The sequence below is a fragment of the Gorilla gorilla genome, chromosome 1 (genome assembly GCF_029281585.2).
Source record: "Gorilla gorilla gorilla isolate KB3781 chromosome 1, NHGRI_mGorGor1-v2.1_pri, whole genome shotgun sequence".
NCBI lineage: Eukaryota > Metazoa > Chordata > Mammalia > Primates > Hominidae > Gorilla > Gorilla gorilla.
Genome location: NC_073224.2, coordinates 13,917,151 through 13,938,319, shown reverse-complemented (window position 1 = coordinate 13,938,319; position 21,169 = coordinate 13,917,151). Strand labels below are relative to the sequence as shown.

General features: G+C 37.9%; 1 protein-coding gene across 3 annotated transcripts in view; it reads left to right on the top strand.

Moving 5' to 3' along the window:
• Positions 1–21,169, top strand: part of KMO (kynurenine 3-monooxygenase) — a 60,282-nt gene that overhangs the window by 20,865 nt on the left and 18,248 nt on the right. For all 3 annotated transcript variants that reach the window (XM_019032211.4, XM_063707287.1, XM_004028664.5), the window contains 6 exons: positions 2,575–2,623; positions 7,636–7,723; positions 9,138–9,303; positions 12,095–12,166; positions 13,614–13,735; positions 15,624–15,771. In XM_019032211.4, the coding sequence (XP_018887756.4) occupies positions 2,575–2,623; positions 7,636–7,723; positions 9,138–9,303; positions 12,095–12,166; positions 13,614–13,735; positions 15,624–15,771 (645 nt within the window). The remainder of the gene's footprint in view (positions 1–2,574; positions 2,624–7,635; positions 7,724–9,137; positions 9,304–12,094; positions 12,167–13,613; positions 13,736–15,623; positions 15,772–21,169) is intronic.

Below are 21,169 nucleotides of genomic sequence, written 5' to 3'. Positions count from 1 at the left end.
GAATAGAGAAAATAAACTTTTTTTTCTAATATGTCTGAGGTAGTCAGTACTACAAGTAATGTCTTCCAGATCTCCAAAGGATATATCTAACCTTTTTTAGGTTTTACTATATCTTTTTGGTTATAGAGGCCACTTTATAGCGCTAGACTTGTTTATTCTTCTTTATTGTTCATCAGACCAATCTTGTAGAATTAAATATTGGAGAAGTAAGACTTGATGGGAACGACTCAAATATTTGGTTATGATATAACACTGTCCAAAGATATGGAGTAGACTAGAAAGGGACATTCTGGTGTTCCTGCAGGGATGACAAGTCTATCAGTTCCCAGATGACTGATGTGGAAGGAAAATATTTTCCCCATGTAAATTAATCTTCATAATTTGGGCCAAGCACAGTGGCTGACACCTGTAATCCCAGAACTTTGGGAGGCCAAGGTAGGTGGATTGCTTGAGCCCAGGAGTTCAAAACCAGCCTGGGCAACATGGCAAGACCCTGTATCTATAAAAAAATTTTAAAATTAGCCGGGCATGGTGGCATGGGCCTGTAGTCCCAGCAACTTGGGAGACTTAAGGTGGGAAGATCGCTTGAGCCCGGGAGGTTGAGGCTGCAGTGAGCCATGATCACACCACTACACTCCAGCCTGGGGAACAGCAAGACCCTGTCTCAAAAATTTAAAAAAAAATTAAAAATTAAAAAAGCTTTATAATTTGAATGTTTCCTAACATAATTTAAATAGCAAGTTTGATTTCTGTTGAAATACAGTCTATCAATAACCTAGCTTTGAGGCAGAGAATGAAGATGTTTCTGTTCATTTTAAATTATACAAAGACCGGAATTTCCTCTTCAGTCGTTGCCACTGACCAAGTTATTTTTACACCAAGTATAGATTTAGCTGCCAATGTATACTTCTATTTTTGGATGAGGTGAAGATTTATAAATTAGTGTATATGTGTTAAAAATATTTGTTATGTCCCATAATTTGGAAAATTATATGCTTTAAAGTTTTAAAGAATAGATTCACCCTGAATTACCAGTTTGCATTATGACTTTAATGGGCCCCAGGTGGGCACTTTGGCCTCCATGGGCTCCTTTTCTAGAAAAATGGTAAATATTAAAAATTAGATTTTATGGGTTCATTGGTATAAAGATTAATAAAATCCAGGCTGGATTTATTATTACATATTTTTTATTACATAATACTTTTCTTTCCTTCCTTCCTTCCTTCCTTCTTTCTTTCTAGACAGAGTCTCACTCACTCTGCCATCCAGGCTGAAGTGCAGTAACGCGAACTCGGCTCACTGCAACTTAGGCCTCTCGGGTTCAAGCAGTTCTCCTGCCTCAGCTTCCTGTGACTACAGGCACACGCCACCACGCCCGGCTTGTTTTTGTATTTTTAGTAGAGACGGGGTTTCGCCATGTTGGCCAGGCTAGTCTTAAACTCCTGACCTCAAGTGATCAGCCTGCCTCAGCCTCACAAAGTGCTGGGATTACAGGGATAAGCCACCATGCCTGGCCACTTTTTTCCTCCTGATTTAAAAATAATCTAAAATCAAAACATTTTTACAATACTTTTAAGAGTCCATAAAAATGTTTTGATTTTAGTTAATTTTTAAATCCGGAGGAAAAAAATGGCCGGGCGCTGTGGCTCATCCCTGTAATCCCAGCACTTTGGGTGGCCAAGGTCGGTGGATCACCTGAGGTTAGGAGTTCGAGACCAGGCTGGCCAACATGGCAAAACCCCATTTCTACTAAAAATACAAAAAAAAAAAAAAATTAGCTGAGTGTGGTGGCAGGCACCTGTAATCCCAGCTAGTTGGGAAGCCGAGGCAGGAGAATCACTTGAACCCGGAAGGTGGAGGTTGCAGTGAGCTGAGATCTCACCATTGCACTCCAACCTGGGCAACAGAGCAAGACTCTGTTTCAAAAAAAAAAAAAAAAGTATTGTAGGCCCATAGGCGCTGTGCCTACCTTGCCTCAAGGGAGGGTCAGCTTTGCTGAATTGTCCTATAAAGTCAGAAACAACCAACACAAGTTCCATGCAAGGACTGGTCCTATTCCTACCAATCTTCATCCCTGCCACAACCAACACACACACACACACACGCGCGCACACGTGCGCGTGCACACACACACACTTTTTACATTGAAATGAAATCCTTCAATGTTGTCTCTTCAGGAAATAGCACTTTGATTCTAGTGATACCGTCATGACTGAAGTTTTTCTAAGAGCTAAATTTGGAGACCTAAGCTGAAAATATTACATTTATGATTTGTTTTTAAAACAGAACTCTCTTGATGAAAATTATATTTTAGCTACAAGAGAAGGATTTGATTTTTAAAGTATTAAACTTTGAAAAAGCCTAAGTGTAAACTTGGATATTGTATTATATGTGTTTGTTTAAAGTGATCTTTTTTAAACAAAAAAATCAAAGGTCACTTAGCGAAATGGTTATAAAACTAAGCTTGCAACCCTCTGCTAAATAATAAATACGTTTTATTTCTAAGTGAATAACTTAGAATTATATTTGTCCATTCACCAGAAACAAACAGTATCTACTCTACTTTTCTTGCAGTATATTCTTTCTGTAAGCAGAGAAAATCTAAACAAGGATCTATTGACTGGTAAGTCTAATGTTTGATTCACCAGTTGTCATTTTGAGTAAAGCACATGACACTAATCTTGTCATATGATTTGTTGGATTTGTTTGCTGCTCCTTTTTATGGGTTACGAAGAGCAAGACTATGTACACTACAAAGTCCTTCTTGAAGCTAGGTATGATAGCTCATGCCTGTAATCCCAGCACTCTGAAAGGCTGAGGCCGGGATCGCTTGAGTCCAGGAATTTGAGACCAGCCTGGGCAACATGGAAAGACCCTATCTCTACAAAGAATAAAAAATTAGCTGGGTGTAGAAGCGTGTACCTATAGTCCCAGCTACTCAAGAGCCTGAGGCGGAATGATCACTTGAGCCAGGGAGGTCGAGGCTACAGTGAGATATGAGTGATGTGATTGTGCCACTGCACTCCCAGCCTGGGCAACAGAGCGAGACCCTGTCTCAAAAAAAGAAATAAATAAATGAAGTCCTTCTTGAAAATATCAATTGCCTAAAGTTTTTAGAGACGAAGTCTTGCTGTCACCCAGACTGATGTGCCGTGGTGCAATCACGGCTCACTGTAACTTCGAAATCCTGTGCTCAAGCTATCTTCCCACCTTGGCCACCCGAGAAGCTGGGACTACAGGCACATGCTACCACATACAACCAATTTTTTTACACTTTTTTAAAAGGCAGAGTCTTTCTATGTTGTCCAGGTTGGTCTTGAACTCCTGGCTCAAGTGATTCTCCCACCTCAGACTCCAGAGAAGCTGGGATTACAGATGCTAGCACCCACTTCACTGACAATTCTCTGAATTGAAATCATTTGTTCAACATATACTGAATCCCTATGGTCTCCTAGGCACTGAGTGAATGAGTGTTCACGCTGATGAAGAACTCACACTCTAATGGAACGACAGATAAACTCAAACAATTTGCAAAGTGACACAATTAGATTTGCCTTTTGGGCCAGGCGTGGTGGCTCACGCCTGTAATCCCAGCACACTGGGAGGCCGAGGCAGGTGGATCACAAGGTCAGGAGTTTGAGACCAGCCTGGCCAATATGGTGAAACCCTGTATCTACTAAAAATACAAAAAGAAAAAAAAATTAGCTGAGTGTGGTGGCACATGCCTGTAATCCCGGCTACTCGGGAGGCTGAGGCAGGAGAATTGCTTGAACCCAGGAGGTGGAGGTTGCAGTGAGCTGAGATCATGCCACTGCACTCCAGCCTGGCTGACAGAGCGAGACTCAATCCCAATAAAATAATAATAATAATAATAATAATGATAATAATAAAGATTTGTCTTTTAGAGAGATGAAAAGCCGTAGTGTGAAGACTGAGAAAGGGTTGCAAACTTCAAGGCATTTCCATAATCTCTGGGCACAGAAGGGCCCAAGAATAAAGCTATAGTAATGTGGCTGGAGAGTAGAGTGTAGATTCATGATATTTGTAAGAGAACAAATCGAGAGATAGGGGATATAGAAAGTTGAGAAAGAGAAAGGTGTAAATAGAACCCTGAAGTTGTGAATTTGTGTAACTAAAAAAAACCTACCTATTCATGGAAAAGCCACTGGATTACAAATTAAATTTGTAGTTTGCATAGTCGATCCAGTCACACCCCATGTATTCCTTACTAAGTTTAAGCCTACACTGTAGTTGCTTTTCCTCCCTTCAGCATTTGTATTAAACAGATTTATTCCCAGCAAAGCATGCCACTTAATATTTCTACTATCTTTTAAACTAGTCCCTCGTGATGGAGCCCAGTAGACTCTGATTTTTAAACAGAGACTGTACATGATTTATCTTTGTTTCTCCATAATCTCCTCAATATATCTACTGAATGTAACTGAATCTAATGGGATTAAACTGGGAGGAGGACGCCTATGAGGAATTTCACTTTAGTTGATTCACCAGATACAAGAAAGAGGGTTTATTATTATTATTAATTGTATTTCTTTAGTTATAGTTGTCAGACTGCCTTTTGGATGGGTAGGTGGGTGGAGTGGAGCCAGTTTGCTAGGTATATTCAGGTTGATCTCAAGAAAGCAAATGAACCAGCCGGGTGCGGTGGCTCACATCTGTAATCCCAGCACCTTGGTAGGCTGACGAGGGAGGATGGCTCGAGCCCAGGAGTATAATTGCATCACTGCATTCCAGCCCTGGTCCACAGAGCAAGACATCAACTCTAAAAAATCAAAACAAAACAACAACAAGAAAACTCCACAAAACAGCTTTTACAAAAAGCAGTACAGCAGACCTATGACACTGTCTTTCAAAAATCCTCTCAATCTATCAAGATAAAAATAATAGCAAACATTCATCGAAGCACCAAGCTGTATCTTAAGTGTTTTACATGCATAGATTTGCATAACCCTTCCAACAACTCTATGAGGGGGAAATTACTTTCATTTCCATTTTATAGATGGTGAAATGGAGGCTTAGAGAGCTTGGATCACACTGTTAGTAAGTGGTAGAATCTGGATTTAAATTTGAGTCTGTTTATTCCAAAGCCCATGCTTTTAATTATTATGACTTCTGCCTCCAATATTATATATAAAACATCTGCTAATACTAAGGAACTTAAAACATGGGAAAGGTACAATCTTGGTGTACATGCCAGAAGTTCCCCAAATTGTCTTTCACTAGGAATGTGCTGCATGGCACACAATTTCATAAATGCCATAAATACATCAATAAAATGAACGCTGAATCTCTTCACTCTTAAACTTTGTTGGGCATATAAAGTTGGTTCTTTCTTTACGAGGCATCAGATGTGGGAGGTTTTCATTCCACACATTTAATGAATTGTAAATTCTCATTTCTCCCTAACTGCTCAACCTCCTCTCTGAAAACATTGTTGCTACATGATTTCCCTACGTCGGCATTTCATGCGGGATTGTTTCACGGTTCATCCACTATTCTGTGAGATGTTAATAATTATTAAGCCAAAGCAAACAGACAAAGGATGTGTGGCCAAATAAGTTTGACAAACCCTGCATCAAACAAGTTTTCAGTCTTTTTTCTTATAGTACTTCTCAGGGCTTTTATTATATTCTTGGTCTGCATTGTGGATCTTCCAGAGCAGCACAGTCCAACATGTGGCCACAAATACCAGGCACGTGTATACTTTTCCAATTTATGCTAACCATGTTAAAAAAAAAAAAAGAAGCAGGTGGTGTTACTTTTAATAAGATATTTTAACCTAGGCCAGGCGCAGTGGCTCACACCTGTAATCCCAGCACTTTGGGAGGCCGAAGGGGGTGGATCACCTGAGGCCAGGAGTTGGAGACCAGCCTGGTCAACATGGTGAAACCCTATCTCTACTAAAAATATAAAAATTAGCTGGGCGTGTTGGTGGGCACCTGTAATCCCAGTTACTCAGGAGAATCTCTGGAATCCTGGAGGCGGAGGCTGCAGTGAGCTGAGATCATGCCATTGCACTCCATCCTGGGCGACAAGAGTGAAACTCCGTCTCAAAAAAAAAAAAAAGATATTTTAACCTAATATATCCAAAATATTATTTCAATATGTAATCAATATCAGAAAGTTATTCACTGTCATTCTTTTTATATATACTTGTTCTAATTTGCCAAAATCCAATACAGGCAACACATCTCAATTTAGGATAGCCACACTCCAAGCACTCAAACACTACATGTGGCTGGACACCAGGGCAGCACAGCCCAAGACATAGTATTCAACATTACTCTAGTCTTTGGCAATGGAACAGTTTTTTTAGGGAGTATATCCCAGGACTAACGTTCTACAAAAAATTATTTAGGATGTAAAATACTATATACTTATGTAGAAAATAAACATAATTTTTTAAAAAGTTTTTTTCACAAACACATGTTATGTTTCTAAAATATATCCTTGGTATATCAGGTCAATTCTGATTACTTCAAAGTTATTTGCCAAACTACTTCTTATACCTAGATGAATTTCTTTGGTTTAGGGTCTCTCAGATTTTGCAAGAAAGTTAAAATCTTCAAACCCCAAATCAAACTGAAACAAAAAAGAGTAAAATAAGACAAGATTGAGATGAAGAGAGGAGATAAGTACAAGCAGGAATAGAACTCCTGCCTTATTTTCCCCATTTTTTTCAAATTCAACATTCTTTTTATTTACGTTTTTGACATATAAAAACTGTACATAATTAATGTATACAACTTGGTGAGTTTGGTCCTTAATTTTTTCACTTTGTGTGATCTCAGGCATTTTACCTTTACTTCCAGAATCTTAGTTACTCCCTTTTTAAGATGAAGGATATTGAACTAAATCATCTCTGAGGTCTATTCCAGCTCTAACACCTGTATTCTGATTTATACCTTTAAGAACAATAAATAGGCTATATTTATAGATGAATACATGAGCATTAATAGGGACAAAATCACATTTTACTGTTGTAACAAGGGCATAATTAATAGTTCATAAATTGAAATTCACTCAATTCTCTAGAGTGCTAGCAGGCAGAACAGAAAATTACGAAAATAATTTGTTTCAGTTTATTGAGAGGTTTCAAAGCTTCTTACTCATTTTCCCCCTCACTATTCCAGTGTTTGATTTCAAAGAGATTTAAAATCAACAATCTCTATTTGTGACAACTTCAATCAGAATTCCAGAAAACTAGCTAAAAAGAGATATAGAGACATGCGTAATATGAGGAAAGGAGTTTGACTGAATATTTCCAGTCACAACAAAGCCTCGGATTAGAGGCGACTTCTGAAATATGTGATGCTTGCTTCTTTCCCAGGGTGCTAATAATTACAGCAATGCAAGAGTTTGCACAATGGAATCAGCTGGATGTTTTCTTTTTGAGATGAGGATAATTGATTTTTATTCATCTGTTTCACTACCAAATTATACTGAAATAGTTACCAAACAGTTGTCAAATTACCATTTAAGTGAACTTATTTTTACATTGTTATGAATAAAATTCTCTACCATACTGTTCCCAGAAAACAATTACTATTTCAATTTGATTAAGTGAAGTAAGAATTGAGATTTCATTTCTGTTTGCCTCTTTCTCCATTTCCTCAGCTGCTGAGAAATACCCCAATGTGAAAATGCACTTTAACCACAGGCTGTTGAAATGTAATCCAGAGGAAGGAATGATCACAGTGCTTGGGTAACTATGGGTCAGGTTTTGGACTTCAGAGGTGAAAGCTGGGAGTGGAGAATTGTATCTGCAAACTTTGTTCTTTGGCTCTTTTGAAAGAGTTAAAAGATTATTGAAAGGATCATCCAAATAGTTTCTAGATTCAAGGAATTTTAGATTGCAAATAGGCCCTGATGGCCATTTGAACACCAATGCCTATAATTCTTAATTCTCACACTTGCTCACCTTCCTACTGTACTGTATTCCACACTGGTGACTCTAATGTGCTTCAAACTCTCTCCTCTCTCAAATATACGTGACCCTCCACTGCTCTCCTCCTGTTCTCTTTCCAGGTGCTATTTCTCTGCCTTTCCTTGGATGATTCTATTTCCTCTAAGGTTCCAAGCCTCATATCCCACTCTTGCGATATGCTATGGATCCACACTCATGGGTTCAACAACCACATCTCTAAGATGAACATTTCCAGTCCAAGCCTCTTTCTTCATTCTAAATCCTTATAGAAGCTCAAATCAATTTATGTTAACTTCTCATCAAACATCCTTGCTGCAACATCTTGCCATTATCTCAAACATATCTAAAACCTTGATCACCTACTTCTCCTAAATCACATCCCATTCCTGACTTCCCCAGAACGAATGCCTGAATAATTAGAATCATTCATGATGTGTTCTTTCCCCTGTCCTCTCCCATTAAATCTATAACACTCCCCAGTCTCTCCTACTTTCTACTGGCTTCAGAGTCTGTCTTCCCCCTTCTAGCTGCAGGACAGTACTTCCGGCTCTCATTCCTGCTCATGTAATATAATGTGTTGCCATAACCTCATCCCTGTTTTCTGCTCCCTTTGGCATTCTGCCTTCTCTTCAAACTGCCAAGGAAGTTTTCTTAAATTGCAACTCTTCATACATCATTCCCCTAATAGATAATTTCAGTTTCCCTTTTGCCAGAATAATGTTTTAAAATCTTTTATCTTAACATTCAAGATTCTCTTCTTTTCCCCTTCCTTTCTCTCCCTACCTTGTATTCTTTTCTTAAGCTTTTCTTCTAATACCTGTGCTCAAGCCAAATGTATTGTTCTTAGAAAATCCTGTGGTTGTTCATACATTCATTCATACACTTGGAACACTTGCCCTGTTTTCAAGATTCTCCTCCTTCATGCAGAAATCTCAAATCCTGTCACACTTCTGTGGCCTACCATGTCTTTATTAATCAATATGGTGTTGTGCTATTCTCATAAGCAAACTTATGACTGGGACAAGTGTTTTCATCTAAATGTTACATCTATTAACTCAAAACTCCAAGTCAAACATGTGAAAGTGAGCTTTCTAAGTTATCTATGGAGCCACTACTTCTCATACCCAGAGGTACATCATCATTTTCACCACTAGACATATTTTTCTTTTGGATGTTTTGTTCTTTTTTTCAGATCTGACAAAGTTCCCAAAGATGTCACTTGTGACCTCATTGTAGGATGTGATGGAGCCTATTCAACTGTCAGATCTCACCTGATGAAGAAACCTCGCTTTGATTACAGTCAGCAGTACATTCCTCATGGGTACATGGAGTTGACTATTCCACCTAAGAACGGAGATGTAAGTCCTTGCCCTTTCTCAACCCCTTCCCACAACCCTTGCTCCATGATTGCGAATGCGTATTCTAGTGCAGTGGTTCTCAGCAGCATGTCTTGATCCATTTTGAGGCCTATCACAACAACTTTGTAATGAATAATAAATTGGATGCATGGGTATCTTTTTAACAGCGCAATTCTCAGTCCTTCCTTGTTTGATATGCTTTCTGGAGTGAAAAAGAAAGGAGCAGTCTGGGCACAGTGGCTCATGCCTGTAATCCCAGCAATTTGGGAGGCCAAGGCAGGAGGATCGCTTGAACCCAAGAGATCAAGACCAACCTGGGCCACATAGGGAGACTCTGTCTTGTAAAAAATACAAAAATTAGCCAGGGATGGTGGCACACACCTGTGGTCCCAGCTACTCGTGAGGCTGAGGTGGAAGGATTGCTTGAGCCCGGGAGGTCAAGGCTGCAGTGAGCCGAGATCATGCCACTGCACTCTATCCTGAGCAACATAGCCCTATCCTGTCTGAGAAGGGAAGTGAAGGGAAGGGAAGGGAAGGGAAGGGAAGGGAAGGGAAGGGAAGGGAAGGGAAGGGAAGGGAAGGGAAGGGAAGGGAAGGGAAGGGAAGGGAAAGGAAGGGAAAGGGAGGGGAGGGGAGGGGAGGGGAGGGGAGGGGAGGGGAGGGGAGGGGAGGGGAAGGGAAGGGAAGGGAGGGGAGGGGAAGGGAAGGGAAGGGAAGGGAAGGGAAGGGAAGGGAAGGGAAGGGAAGGGAAGGGAAGGGAAGGGAGAAGTTACAACTCTCCTACTGGAAACACATAAAGGATTTGAATAATATCGTTTGTCTATGTTCTCTTAGGAGAAAAAAACAGGTTTATGATTAATCCTTCAGTATACTGACAATCCAGTGTTCTTATAACCATGATTAAATCAAATAATAGTTATTAAATAAAATGACTAGAAAATCGTTGTAAAGTGATTTCTATTGTGTTTTTCTCATTTCCTGGTTAAACCATATGTGACTGGAGGCAAATAAGTGGTATGTAATGTTCTCATGTTGTCATAAGCAAATAAGTGTAGGAACTTGTTAAGAAAAAAATGCTAACAGAAACAATAAGGATATTGGCTTATAAGTATGGATATGCAAACAACATTAAATACTTGATTTGCATATAAAGCATACATTTTTAAGATGCTGATTTAATCTATCCTCTTAAATCCAGACAAGTGTAAAATAGCTAGTCAATATGGGACAGTGTTGTTAAATACTAAATATCAGCCAGTAAAATCCATATTTTCACATTTCATTACCTTTCTGTTTCATCCTCATGGTCAAAATGTATTTGCTAATTTTTTAGTGCTTATTGTACTGGTTTCCAGATAGCTTCTGCTCTCATGGCCCAGAATCTGATAACTCTGGATATAGGATAACAGAATTCTGTTGAAAAATTGTTCCAGACTTAAGAAGAACTGTGCTTGCTAAAGTCGATTTAAGAAAGCCCTTTATTTTCTAGGTATACATAATAAATAGTAATAATTGATGGTTTTGAAAAATGTCTCCACTCTTTTAAGAACATTGTTTAGGCATGGCAATGTGACTCAGACATGGGAACATTTTGACATGGCCCAAAAACAAGCTTATGAGACTTTCTCTATTTTTCTTTGTGTCTTTTTTTTCTTTTGTTCTTCATGTAATGTATGAAATAGACACTTGCACTCTTCTGATGGTTGGAGTTGGGGGCAAGAGATTGGGTAAATGGCTTTCTACCACTAGTATTACTGTTAAAGCGAAGTAATTGCTTTTCATATGTATTCCTCTTGCCTATTGGACTGCACTGTAAGGTCAAGAGTTATGCACGTACTCATTTCTGTGTCTGTGTGTTGGGCTTTCTTTGGGAGTCGGAGGCTAAAAAAACAAGGAAGACACAGTCCCTTCACCTAAGACACAAATAACTATGATGAAGTGTAAAAATGTTAGCTCCAAGACTATGCTGTTTTTTCGGTATTCTTACTATGTAAGCTATACATGGAAGGTGCTCTCAAAACATCTGTAGAAAATAATACAAATTTGAAATAATTGGAAAATTGATTGCATATTTCTATGTATATAATACCCCTGGGAACCTTCAAAAATATGGGTCACTTGGGTCTTTGGGTCAGTTGATCTATCCAAGCAATTAATACTTATTCAGGCTATTATTTGTATTAATAGTAATTACAGAGGACCCACTAAAGAGATAAGACTCTTCTCTATTATTTATGTTATAGGAAACAAACGATAAGAAGCTTGTTTCTAAAATTTTGGTTTGGCTCATGAAATTTAAATGTAAGACCTTTCTGTCCAGTATAGATAAGTTCTGAAATAAGGCAAAAGATAAAGTAAAAAATATATATATGAATATATAATGTATGTGCATACATTATATACGCGTGCATATACACACATGTACACATCTAGATATGTGCATGTGTGTGTACATATATACCAGGTATAATTATACCAGCTATGATTCAAGATTTGAGAACATAAGATGTTCTCTCTCTCTCTCTCTTTTTCCTTACATGTACACACACACGCACGTATTCTGAAATCTTGAAACATACCTGGTATCAAAAACCTACCTAAGGTTGAGTTTATAAAGACAGAACACAAAGTGTTTTCTAAGACAACTTCTATTTTATGTAGCAATAGATGTGCGTATCATCATGTAGATGCTACTGGTTTTAATTACTGTGGAAACTATTATAAAGCTGAGTCCGTTTTATAGGTTTGCTATATGAATGCACTAATCAATCATATATTCTTTTTTCTGCAGTATGCCATGGAACCTAATTATCTGCATATTTGGCCTAGAAATACCTTTATGATGATTGCACTTCCTAACATGGTAGTATAGAATTTTTTATCAACTGTAATTTTGCATTGGTAATTAATGTTGTTTATTACTTACATTTTTACTTAGAATATATATACCTAATTGATCTCTTCATTGTTTAATCCATTTAGTGATTATAGCTTTGAAACTTTGGGATTACTGAGGAAAAATCTGAAGGATTTCCAATTATTTACTTTGGAAAGGAGATTTAACTTACATGAATGGATAACAAGAGTTTATGTGTGGTGGTGCCTGTCATCTCCACTAAAGACAATTTAGGAGGAAACAGCCCTTCCAGTAAAGCCAAAGAGATTTAGGTTATCTATCAGGAAGTGATTCAGCCTTTAAGGTCTGTAGTACATTGGAATATGCATTATCAAAAGAGAGCACGGGGATGGGTGCAGCGGCTCACACCTGTAATCCCAGCACTTTGGGAGGCCAAAGCGGGAGGATTGCTTGAGCTCAGGAGTTCAAGACTGATGTGGCCAACATAGCAAGACCTTGCCTCTACTAAAAAAAAAAAAAAAGAAAAAAATGTCAGGCATGGTGACACGTGCATCCCCAACTACTCAGGAGGCTGAGGTGGGAGGATTGCTTGAGCCCCGAAGATGGAGGCTGCAGTAAGCCGTGATCATCCCATTGCATTCCAGCCTGGACAACAAAGCAAGACCCTGTTTCAAAAAAAAAGAGAGCATGGCTTTTCTTTCATTAGACCCTAGAGACTTTTTTCCTAGGTAGATATAGCTGTTTCTCTGGTTGGGGTCTTTTTGTTTCTGTTGGTATCTGTCCTGGGGTCCAGGGCCTAGTAATACGATCCTAAAAGGAAGAAAAAGAGATGTCAAATCTAACCAACCTATTAGTAATTTAAAGACTGTAGGCTGGGCGTGGTGGCTCATGCCTGTAATCCCAGCACTTTGGGAGGCCGAGGTGGGTGGATCACCTGAAGTCAGGAGTTCCAGACCAACCTGCCCAACATGGAGAAACTCCGTCTTTACTAAAAATACAAAAAATTAGCCGGGTGTGGTGGTGGGTGCCTGTAATCCCAGCTACTCAGGAGGCCGAGGCAGGAGAATCGCTTGAACCTGGGAGGCAGAGGTTGCGGTGAGCTGAGATTGCCCCACAGCACTCCAGCCTGGGCAACAGAGTGAGACTCTATCTCAAAAAAAAAAAAAAAAAGAAAAAGAAAAAAGAGTGTAGTATTTGCTGTGTGAAAATGGAGAGTTTACAATATAGAAATTGTCCGAATAATCAAAGAAGCTGGAGAGCACCCCTGGGACTTGGCAGAGCTTTTCTTTGGGAGCAGGGGAACAAAGTGACAGTGCCTTTCCTGTCTGCTTGGACATTCCTTCCAAAAGCTCCCTGGTCACAGCAAGAAGTCTTGTGATTTCGGGAGCCACCTACAGTGCCAGCGTCACTTGGCCCCCTATCCCCTTTCACTCTGTTTCTCTTCTTCTCACAGAACAAGTCATTCACATGTACTTTGTTCATGCCCTTTGAAGAGTTTGAAAAACTTCTAACCAGTAATGACGTGGTAGATTTCTTCCAGAAATACTTTCCGGATGCCATCCCTCTAATTGGAGAGTAAGTTGCAAGATGTGCCTTTTGCTCCATTTGTTTTAATTATTCCAAATTCAAATAAAGGTTATGCACCTGATTTCAGTTTGGGTTAAACACGATGGATCATGCAGTAACCTGGACAGAAACCTACATTAGAGCAAAAGTCTAAGTGGATATTGTGCTGTGAGCAGGAATTCTGAAAAACACCCTTGACGTGGCCAGTTCCTCCGGGAAAGATGAGCCACCAATGTCCCGAGGCTTTTGTGCATCTTATGCAGGCTCCTCAGGCTCCTTGGGGCTTGGCGTGCCACAGGAACTGGCTGAACTTTTTTCTACTGGTAGATACACAAATCTTTGGCACAGCAGATACATCCGGCAGCCTCAGGTCTTGGATCCTACACTTACTAGACACGTAAGCTTTCCCATATTCCACTCGTGGGAAAAGGTTGTTAAATGATAGAACCTATCCCAAAGGGTTGTTATGAGGACTAAATGAGATCGTGTCTATAAATCATTCAGCACAAGGCTTAGCGCATATTAAGTTGTCTCTCTAGACACCTCCAATGATGTCTTCATGAAGGCAGCGCAATGCTACAGAGAGTATGCCTTAGTCAGTTCAGTGAGCCATAATAAAACTACCATAGACTCGGTGGCTTATACATGACAGAAATGTATTGCTCACAGTTCTAAAGGCTGAGAAGTGTAAGATCAAGGCACTAGCAGATTCGGTGTCTGGTGACGCCCCACTTCTTGGTTCATAGATGACAGTCTTTTTGCTGTGTCTTCACAAGCTGGAAGGGGCATGGGATCTCTCTGGGGTCCCTTTTATAAAACCACTAATCCCACTAATGGGGGGTCCACTGCCAAGACCTAATCACCACCCAAAGGCCCCATCTCCAAATACCATCACATTGGAGATTAGGATTCCAACATAGGAATGTTAGGGGAGCATAAACATTCAGTCTATAGCAGAGCAAGATTTTCACACTGCTTCTGCCCCTTACCTCCCTGAGTTTCACCTTTAAAATGGGTATCTACCATGGGGCATTTGTGAAAAATTAAATGAGCTAATTATGTAAAAGGGATAACCCACTGCTGGCCCATAGCAGGTCTTTTAAAAATTGCTAGTCACTTTCTTCCCTGGAGACTAATTTAGTCCCTATGGATCCCACCTTCTCCAACTGTGAAGAGAAATCTCTGCACACCAGAATTAGCCCTTGTGTACTTTCAAACTGGTTTCATGGCTATCTTTTGCCTTTCCAGCCAGATTTAAGATTCTTGAGGCTAGGTACCATTTGTCTACTTAGAGCTTCCTCAACACTTCTACAGATGCTTTACAAATATTAGGGTTTTTGTTTGTTTTTTAACATAAGCACCATGTTGTACAATAAATCTCTTGAATTTATTCTTCCTGTCTAACTTAAAGTTTGTACCATTTGAACAAATTATTCCCATCCCCCAAATGCTAGTTTTATTACTGTTATCTATTTCCAAATACATAAAGATTCACATTAATTTCAATTTTGGTTTATTGTCTTCTAATCAAATGCACAGTAGCATTTGCTCAATTTTTTATGGAAACCTAAAATACACTGCTGTATTTGAAAATCTCATGGCCCAGGTGCATGATAACAAAGTTTTAATAATATATAATACAGAAATATTTAAATTATTCAAATGCAGCCAAACTTTTATTTTTAATATGATTAACATTGTTGCAGACCAAGAAGGTAATTAGAATAATGGAAATTTAGGACTGGAAAAACTTCAGTTTTTCCCTTTTCTGTTTTCTTCTTGGCATTCTTGTTTTTCAACAAAACTTCATGATAGTTAATTTAGTAAACCTGAAAGAATTTAGCAGGATTTAATACCTAATTTGATGTCTTTATATTCGGATTATTTTCCTTTGAAGGAAACTCCTAGTGCAAGATTTCTTCCTGTTGCCTGCCCAGCCCATGATATCTGTAAAGTGCTCTTCATTTCACTTTAAATCTCACTGTGTACTGCTGGGAGATGCAGCTCATGCTATAGTGCCGTTTTTTGGGCAAGGAATGAATGCGGTAAGTTCTTTTTCCCTAGGTAAGTCCCTGAAATACTTCTGGATCAGTCTCAGCTAACAAGTCTTACATAAAAAATATGTCTAAGACTATCCCCACATAATCCCTGAAAGCACAATCAATTCATCAATCATACCAGCTGTGTAGCTAGATTGATCACTCTAATCAGAATTTGGTTTAATCAATCCAGTAATCCATAGTAGAAAAAAGCAGAAAGCATAACGCACTCATCCCTTGGTATCACCAAGGGATCAGCTCCAGGACCCTTGTGGATACAAAAATCCATGGATGCTCATGTCCCTGGTGTAAAATGGCATAGTTTTTGTATATAACCTACAGAGAATCTCCTGTATCCATTTTCACATCTAATTTTTTAAAATTTTTAATTATTATGGATATACACTAGTTTTATATATTTATGTGATACATGCAATATTTTGATTCAGGCATACAATGTATATGACCATATCAGGGTAATTAGGGTATCTGTCACCTCAAGCATTTATCATTTCTTTGTATTAGAAACACCTGTCACCTCAAGCATTTATCATTTCTTTGTATTAGAAACACCCCAATTCCTCTCTTTTAGTGATTTTAAAATATATAATAAATTATTGTTAACCACATTCACCCTATTGTGATGCCAAATACTAGATCTTATTCATTCTAACTATTTTTGTATCCATTAACTATCTCCACTTTACACTTCCACCCTACTACCATTCCCAGTCTCTGGGGAGCATCATTCTATCTCCATAAGTTTAATTTTTGTAGCTCCCTCATATGAGTAAAAAAGAATGTGATAATTTTCTTTATGTGCCTGGTTTATTTCACTAACGTCTTCTGGTTCCATCCACGTTGTTGCAAATGATGGCATTTCATTCTTTTTTTATAGCTGAATAATATTCCATTGTGAATATGTACTACATTTTCCTTATCCATTCATCCATTGATGGACACTTAGGTTGATTCCATATCTTTGCTATTGTGAATAGTGCTGCAATAAACACGGGAGTGCAGATATCTCTTCAATATACTGATGTTCTTTCTTTTTGCATATTTACCCAGCAGTGGGATTGCTGGCACATATGGCAGTTTTATTTTTAGTTTGTTGAGGAACCCCCATGCTGTTCTCCATAGTGGTTGTACTAATTTATACTCCCACCAAACGAGAGTTCCCCTCTGTCCATTCTCACCAGCATTCGTTATCACTTGTCTTTCAGATCAAAACCATTATAACTGAAGTGAGATAATATCATTGTATATTTGATTTGCATTTCTCTGATAATTAGTGAAGTTTAGCAATTTTTCATATACCCACTGGCCATTTTTATGTCTTCTTTTGAGAAATGCCTACTCAGATATTATTTTTATTATTTTATTATTTTAATAATCAGGTATTATCTTCTTTGAGAAATGCCGACTCAGATATTATCAATTTTAAAACATCCATTTTTAAATTGGATTATTCGTCATTTTCTGACTGAGTTTGAGCTTCTTATATATTCTGATTATTAATCCCTTGTCAGATGGGTAGTTTGCAAATATTTTACTTTGTTCTGTGGGTTGTCTCTTCACTTTGTTAATTGTTTCTTTTGCTTTGCAGAAACTTTTTTTTAGCTTGATATGATCCCATTTGTCCTATTTATTTCTGAGTTCTCTATTCTGTTCCAAAGGTCTATGTGTCTGTTTTTTGCTTTGGCTGCCTGTGTTTTTGAGGTCTTACTTAGAAATTTTTTGCCCAGACCACTGTCTTGGACTGTTCCTTCAATGTTTTCCTCTGCTAGTTTCATAGTTTCCACTCTTAGATTTGTCTTTAATCCACTTTCATTTTATTTTTGTATATGGTGAAAGATAGTGGTCTAGTTTCATTCTTCAGCATATGGATATCTAGTTTTCCCAGCACCATTTATTGAAGAGACTGTCTTTTCCCCAATATGTATGTTCTTGGCACCTTTGCTAAAATTGAGTCAATGCTAAAATTGAACGTGGATATATTACTGCGTTCTCTATTCTGTTCCATTGGTCAGTGTGTCTGTCTTTATGCCAGTACCATGATGTTTTGGTTACTTTAGCTTTGTAGTATAATTTGAAGTCAGGTAATGTGATGCCTCCAGTTTTGTTCTTTTTGCTCAGGATGGCTTTGGCTATTCTGTGTCTTTTGTGATTTCATATACATTTTAGGATTATTCTTTCTATTTCTGTGAAGAATGACACTGGTGTTTTTATAGGTATTGCATTAAGTCTGTAGATTGCCTTGGGTAATATGGACATTTTAACAATATTGATCCTTCTAATCCATGAGCATGGAATATCTTTCCTTTTTTTGTGTCCTCTTCAATTTCTTTCATCAACGTTTTATAGTTTTCATTGTAGAGATCTTTCACTTCTCTGGTTAATTCCCAGATATCTTACTTTATTTGTAATTATTGTAAATGAGATTACCTTCCTGGTTTCTTTTTCAGATTGTTTACTCTTGGCATATAGAATTGCTATTTATTTTTGTATGTTGATTTTGTATCCTGTAACTTTACTAAATTTGTTTATCAGTTCTAATAGTGTTTTTGGTGGAGTCTTTAGGTTTTTGTAAACATAAGGTCATATTTTCTGCAAACTAGGATAATTTGACTTCTTCCTTTCCAATTTGGATGTTCTTTATTTCTTTCTCTTGTCTAAATGCTCTGGCTAGGACTTCCAGTACTACATTGCATAAAAATGGTGAAAATGGTCATTCTTGTCTTGTTCCATATTTTAGAGGAAAGGAAAGATTTTCAGTTTTTCCTCATTTTGTATGATACTAGCTGTGGTGTTGTCATATACAGCTTTTATCATGTTGAGATATATTCCTTCTATACCCAGTTTTTTGAGAATTTTTATCATGAAGGGATGTTGAATTCTACAGAATGCTTTTTCAGCATCAATTGAAATGATCATATGGTTTTTGTCTTTCATTCTGTTGATATGAGGTATCACTTTTATTGATTTGTATTTGTTGAACCATCCTTGCTACCCAGGGATGAATCCTGCTTAATCATAATGACTGATTTTTAATGTGTTATTGAATTTGGTTTGCTTGCATTTTGTTGATAATCTTTGCATCTATGTTTATCAGAGATATTGGCATGCAGTTTCCTTTTTTTGTTACGTCTTTGTCTAGTTTTGGTATTATGGTAAGGCTGGCCTCTTAGAATTAGTTTGGAAGTATTCCTCCTCAATGTTTTGGAATAATTTGAGTAGGATTTATATTAGTTCCTTTTTTTTTTTTTTTTTTTTGAGATGGAGTCTCGCTCTGTTGCCAGGCTGGAGTGCAGTGGTGCAATCTCTGCCCACTGCAACCTCCACCTCCCGGGTTTAAGCGATTCTCCTGCCTCAGCCTCCCCAGTAGCTGGGACTACAGGCACGCGCCACTACACCCAGCTTATTTTTGGATTTTTAGTAGAGATGGGGTTTCACCATGTTGGCCAGGATGGTCTCGATCACTTGACCTTGTGATCTGCCCACCTCAGCCTTCCATAGTGCTGAGATTACAGGCGTGAGCCACCACGCCTGGCCAATATTAGTTCCTTTTTAAATGTTTTGTAGAATTCAGCAATGAACCCATCAGGTCCTGGGCTTTTCTTTGATGGGAAACTTTTTATTACTGCTTCTATCTTGTTACTTGTTAATGGTGGAATTTCTTTATGATTCAATCTTGGTAAGTTGGTATGTGTCTAGGACTTTATTCATTTCTTCTAGATTTTCAAATGTATTAGCATGTAGTTGCTCATAATAGTCTCTAATGATCCTTTGAGTTTCTGTGGTATCAGTGTCTCCATTTTGACCTCTGATTTTATTTATTTGAGTCTTCTCTCCCTTTTCTGTGTCTAGCTAAAGGTTTGTTGATTTTGTTTATCTTTTTAAGAAACCAACTTTTTGTTTCATTGATCTTTTGTATTATATTTTAGCCTCAACTTCATTTTTGCTCTGATCTTTATTATTTTTTAAAGAAACTTTAAAAAATTCCTATTGAGATTATTTTCTTTTTAAATTAATGTATATATTTTATTTCAATAGCTTTTTGGGTACAAGTGTTTTTTGGTTACATTAAAAAATTATATAGTGGTGAAGTCTGAGATTTTAGTGCATCTGTGACCTGAGTAGAGTACACTGTACCCAATATAGTTTTTTGTCACTCATTCCCCTCTCGTTCACCATTCTGAGTCACCAAAGCATACATATTACTCTGTATGCCTTTCTGTACTCATAATTTAGCTTCCACTTATAAGTGAGAACATACAGTATTTGATTTTCTATTCTTGAGTCATTTCACTTAAAATATTGGGCTCCAGCTCCATCCAAGTTGCTGCAAAAATATTATTTCATACTTTTTTACGGTTGAGTAGTATTCCATGGTGTATATATACCACATTTTCTTTATGCACTCATTGGTCAAGGGACACTTAGGTTGGTTCCATATCTTTACAATAGAGAATTGTTCTGCAATAAATATACACATGCAAGTGTCTTTTTTGGTATTGGTATTGTTTGTATTTTTGTACAGTTTGTATTTTTTGCTAATTTTTGTAAAGACGTTTTGCCCTGTTGCCCAGCCTGGTCTCAACCTGCTGTGCTCAAGGGATCTGCCCACCTTGGCCTCCCAAAGTCCTAGGATTACAGGCCTGAGCTACTGCGCCCAACCCATTTATTTATTTTTGTTTTAGTTGCATTTGCTTTAGGAGTCTTAGCCGTGAATTCTTTGCCTAGGCCAATGTCCAGAGGAGTTTCTCCTAGGTTATATTCTAGAATTTTTATGGTTTCAGGTCTTAGATTTAAGTCTTTTATCCATCTTGAGTTTATTTTTGTGTAAAGTGAGAGACAGGGATTCAGTCTCATTCTTCTACATGTGGCTATCCAGTTTTCCCAGCACCATTTATTAAATAGGGTGTCCTTGCCTCAATTTATGTTTTTGTATGCTTTATTGAAGATCAGTTGGTTGTACGTACTTGGTTTTATTTCTGGGTTATCTATTCTGTTCCATTGGTCTATCTGTCTACTTGTATATCAATACCATCCTATTTTGGTAACTATAGCCTTGTAGTATAATTTAAGGTCCAGTAATGTGATGCCTCCAGATTTGTTCTTTTTGCTATTTGGGCTCATTTTTTGTCCCCTGTGAGCCTTAGAATTGTTTTTGTTTTTTTCTAATTCTGTGAAAAACGATGTTGGTATTTTGATAGGAATTACATTGAATCTGTATATTGCTTTTGGGTAGTATGGTCATATTAACAATATTGTATCTTCCAATCCATGAACTTGGAATGGGTTTCCATTTGTTTGTGTCATCTATGATTTCTTTCAGCAGTGTTTTGTAGCTCTCTTTTTAGGGATCTTTCACCTTCTTGGTTACGTATATTCCTAGGTA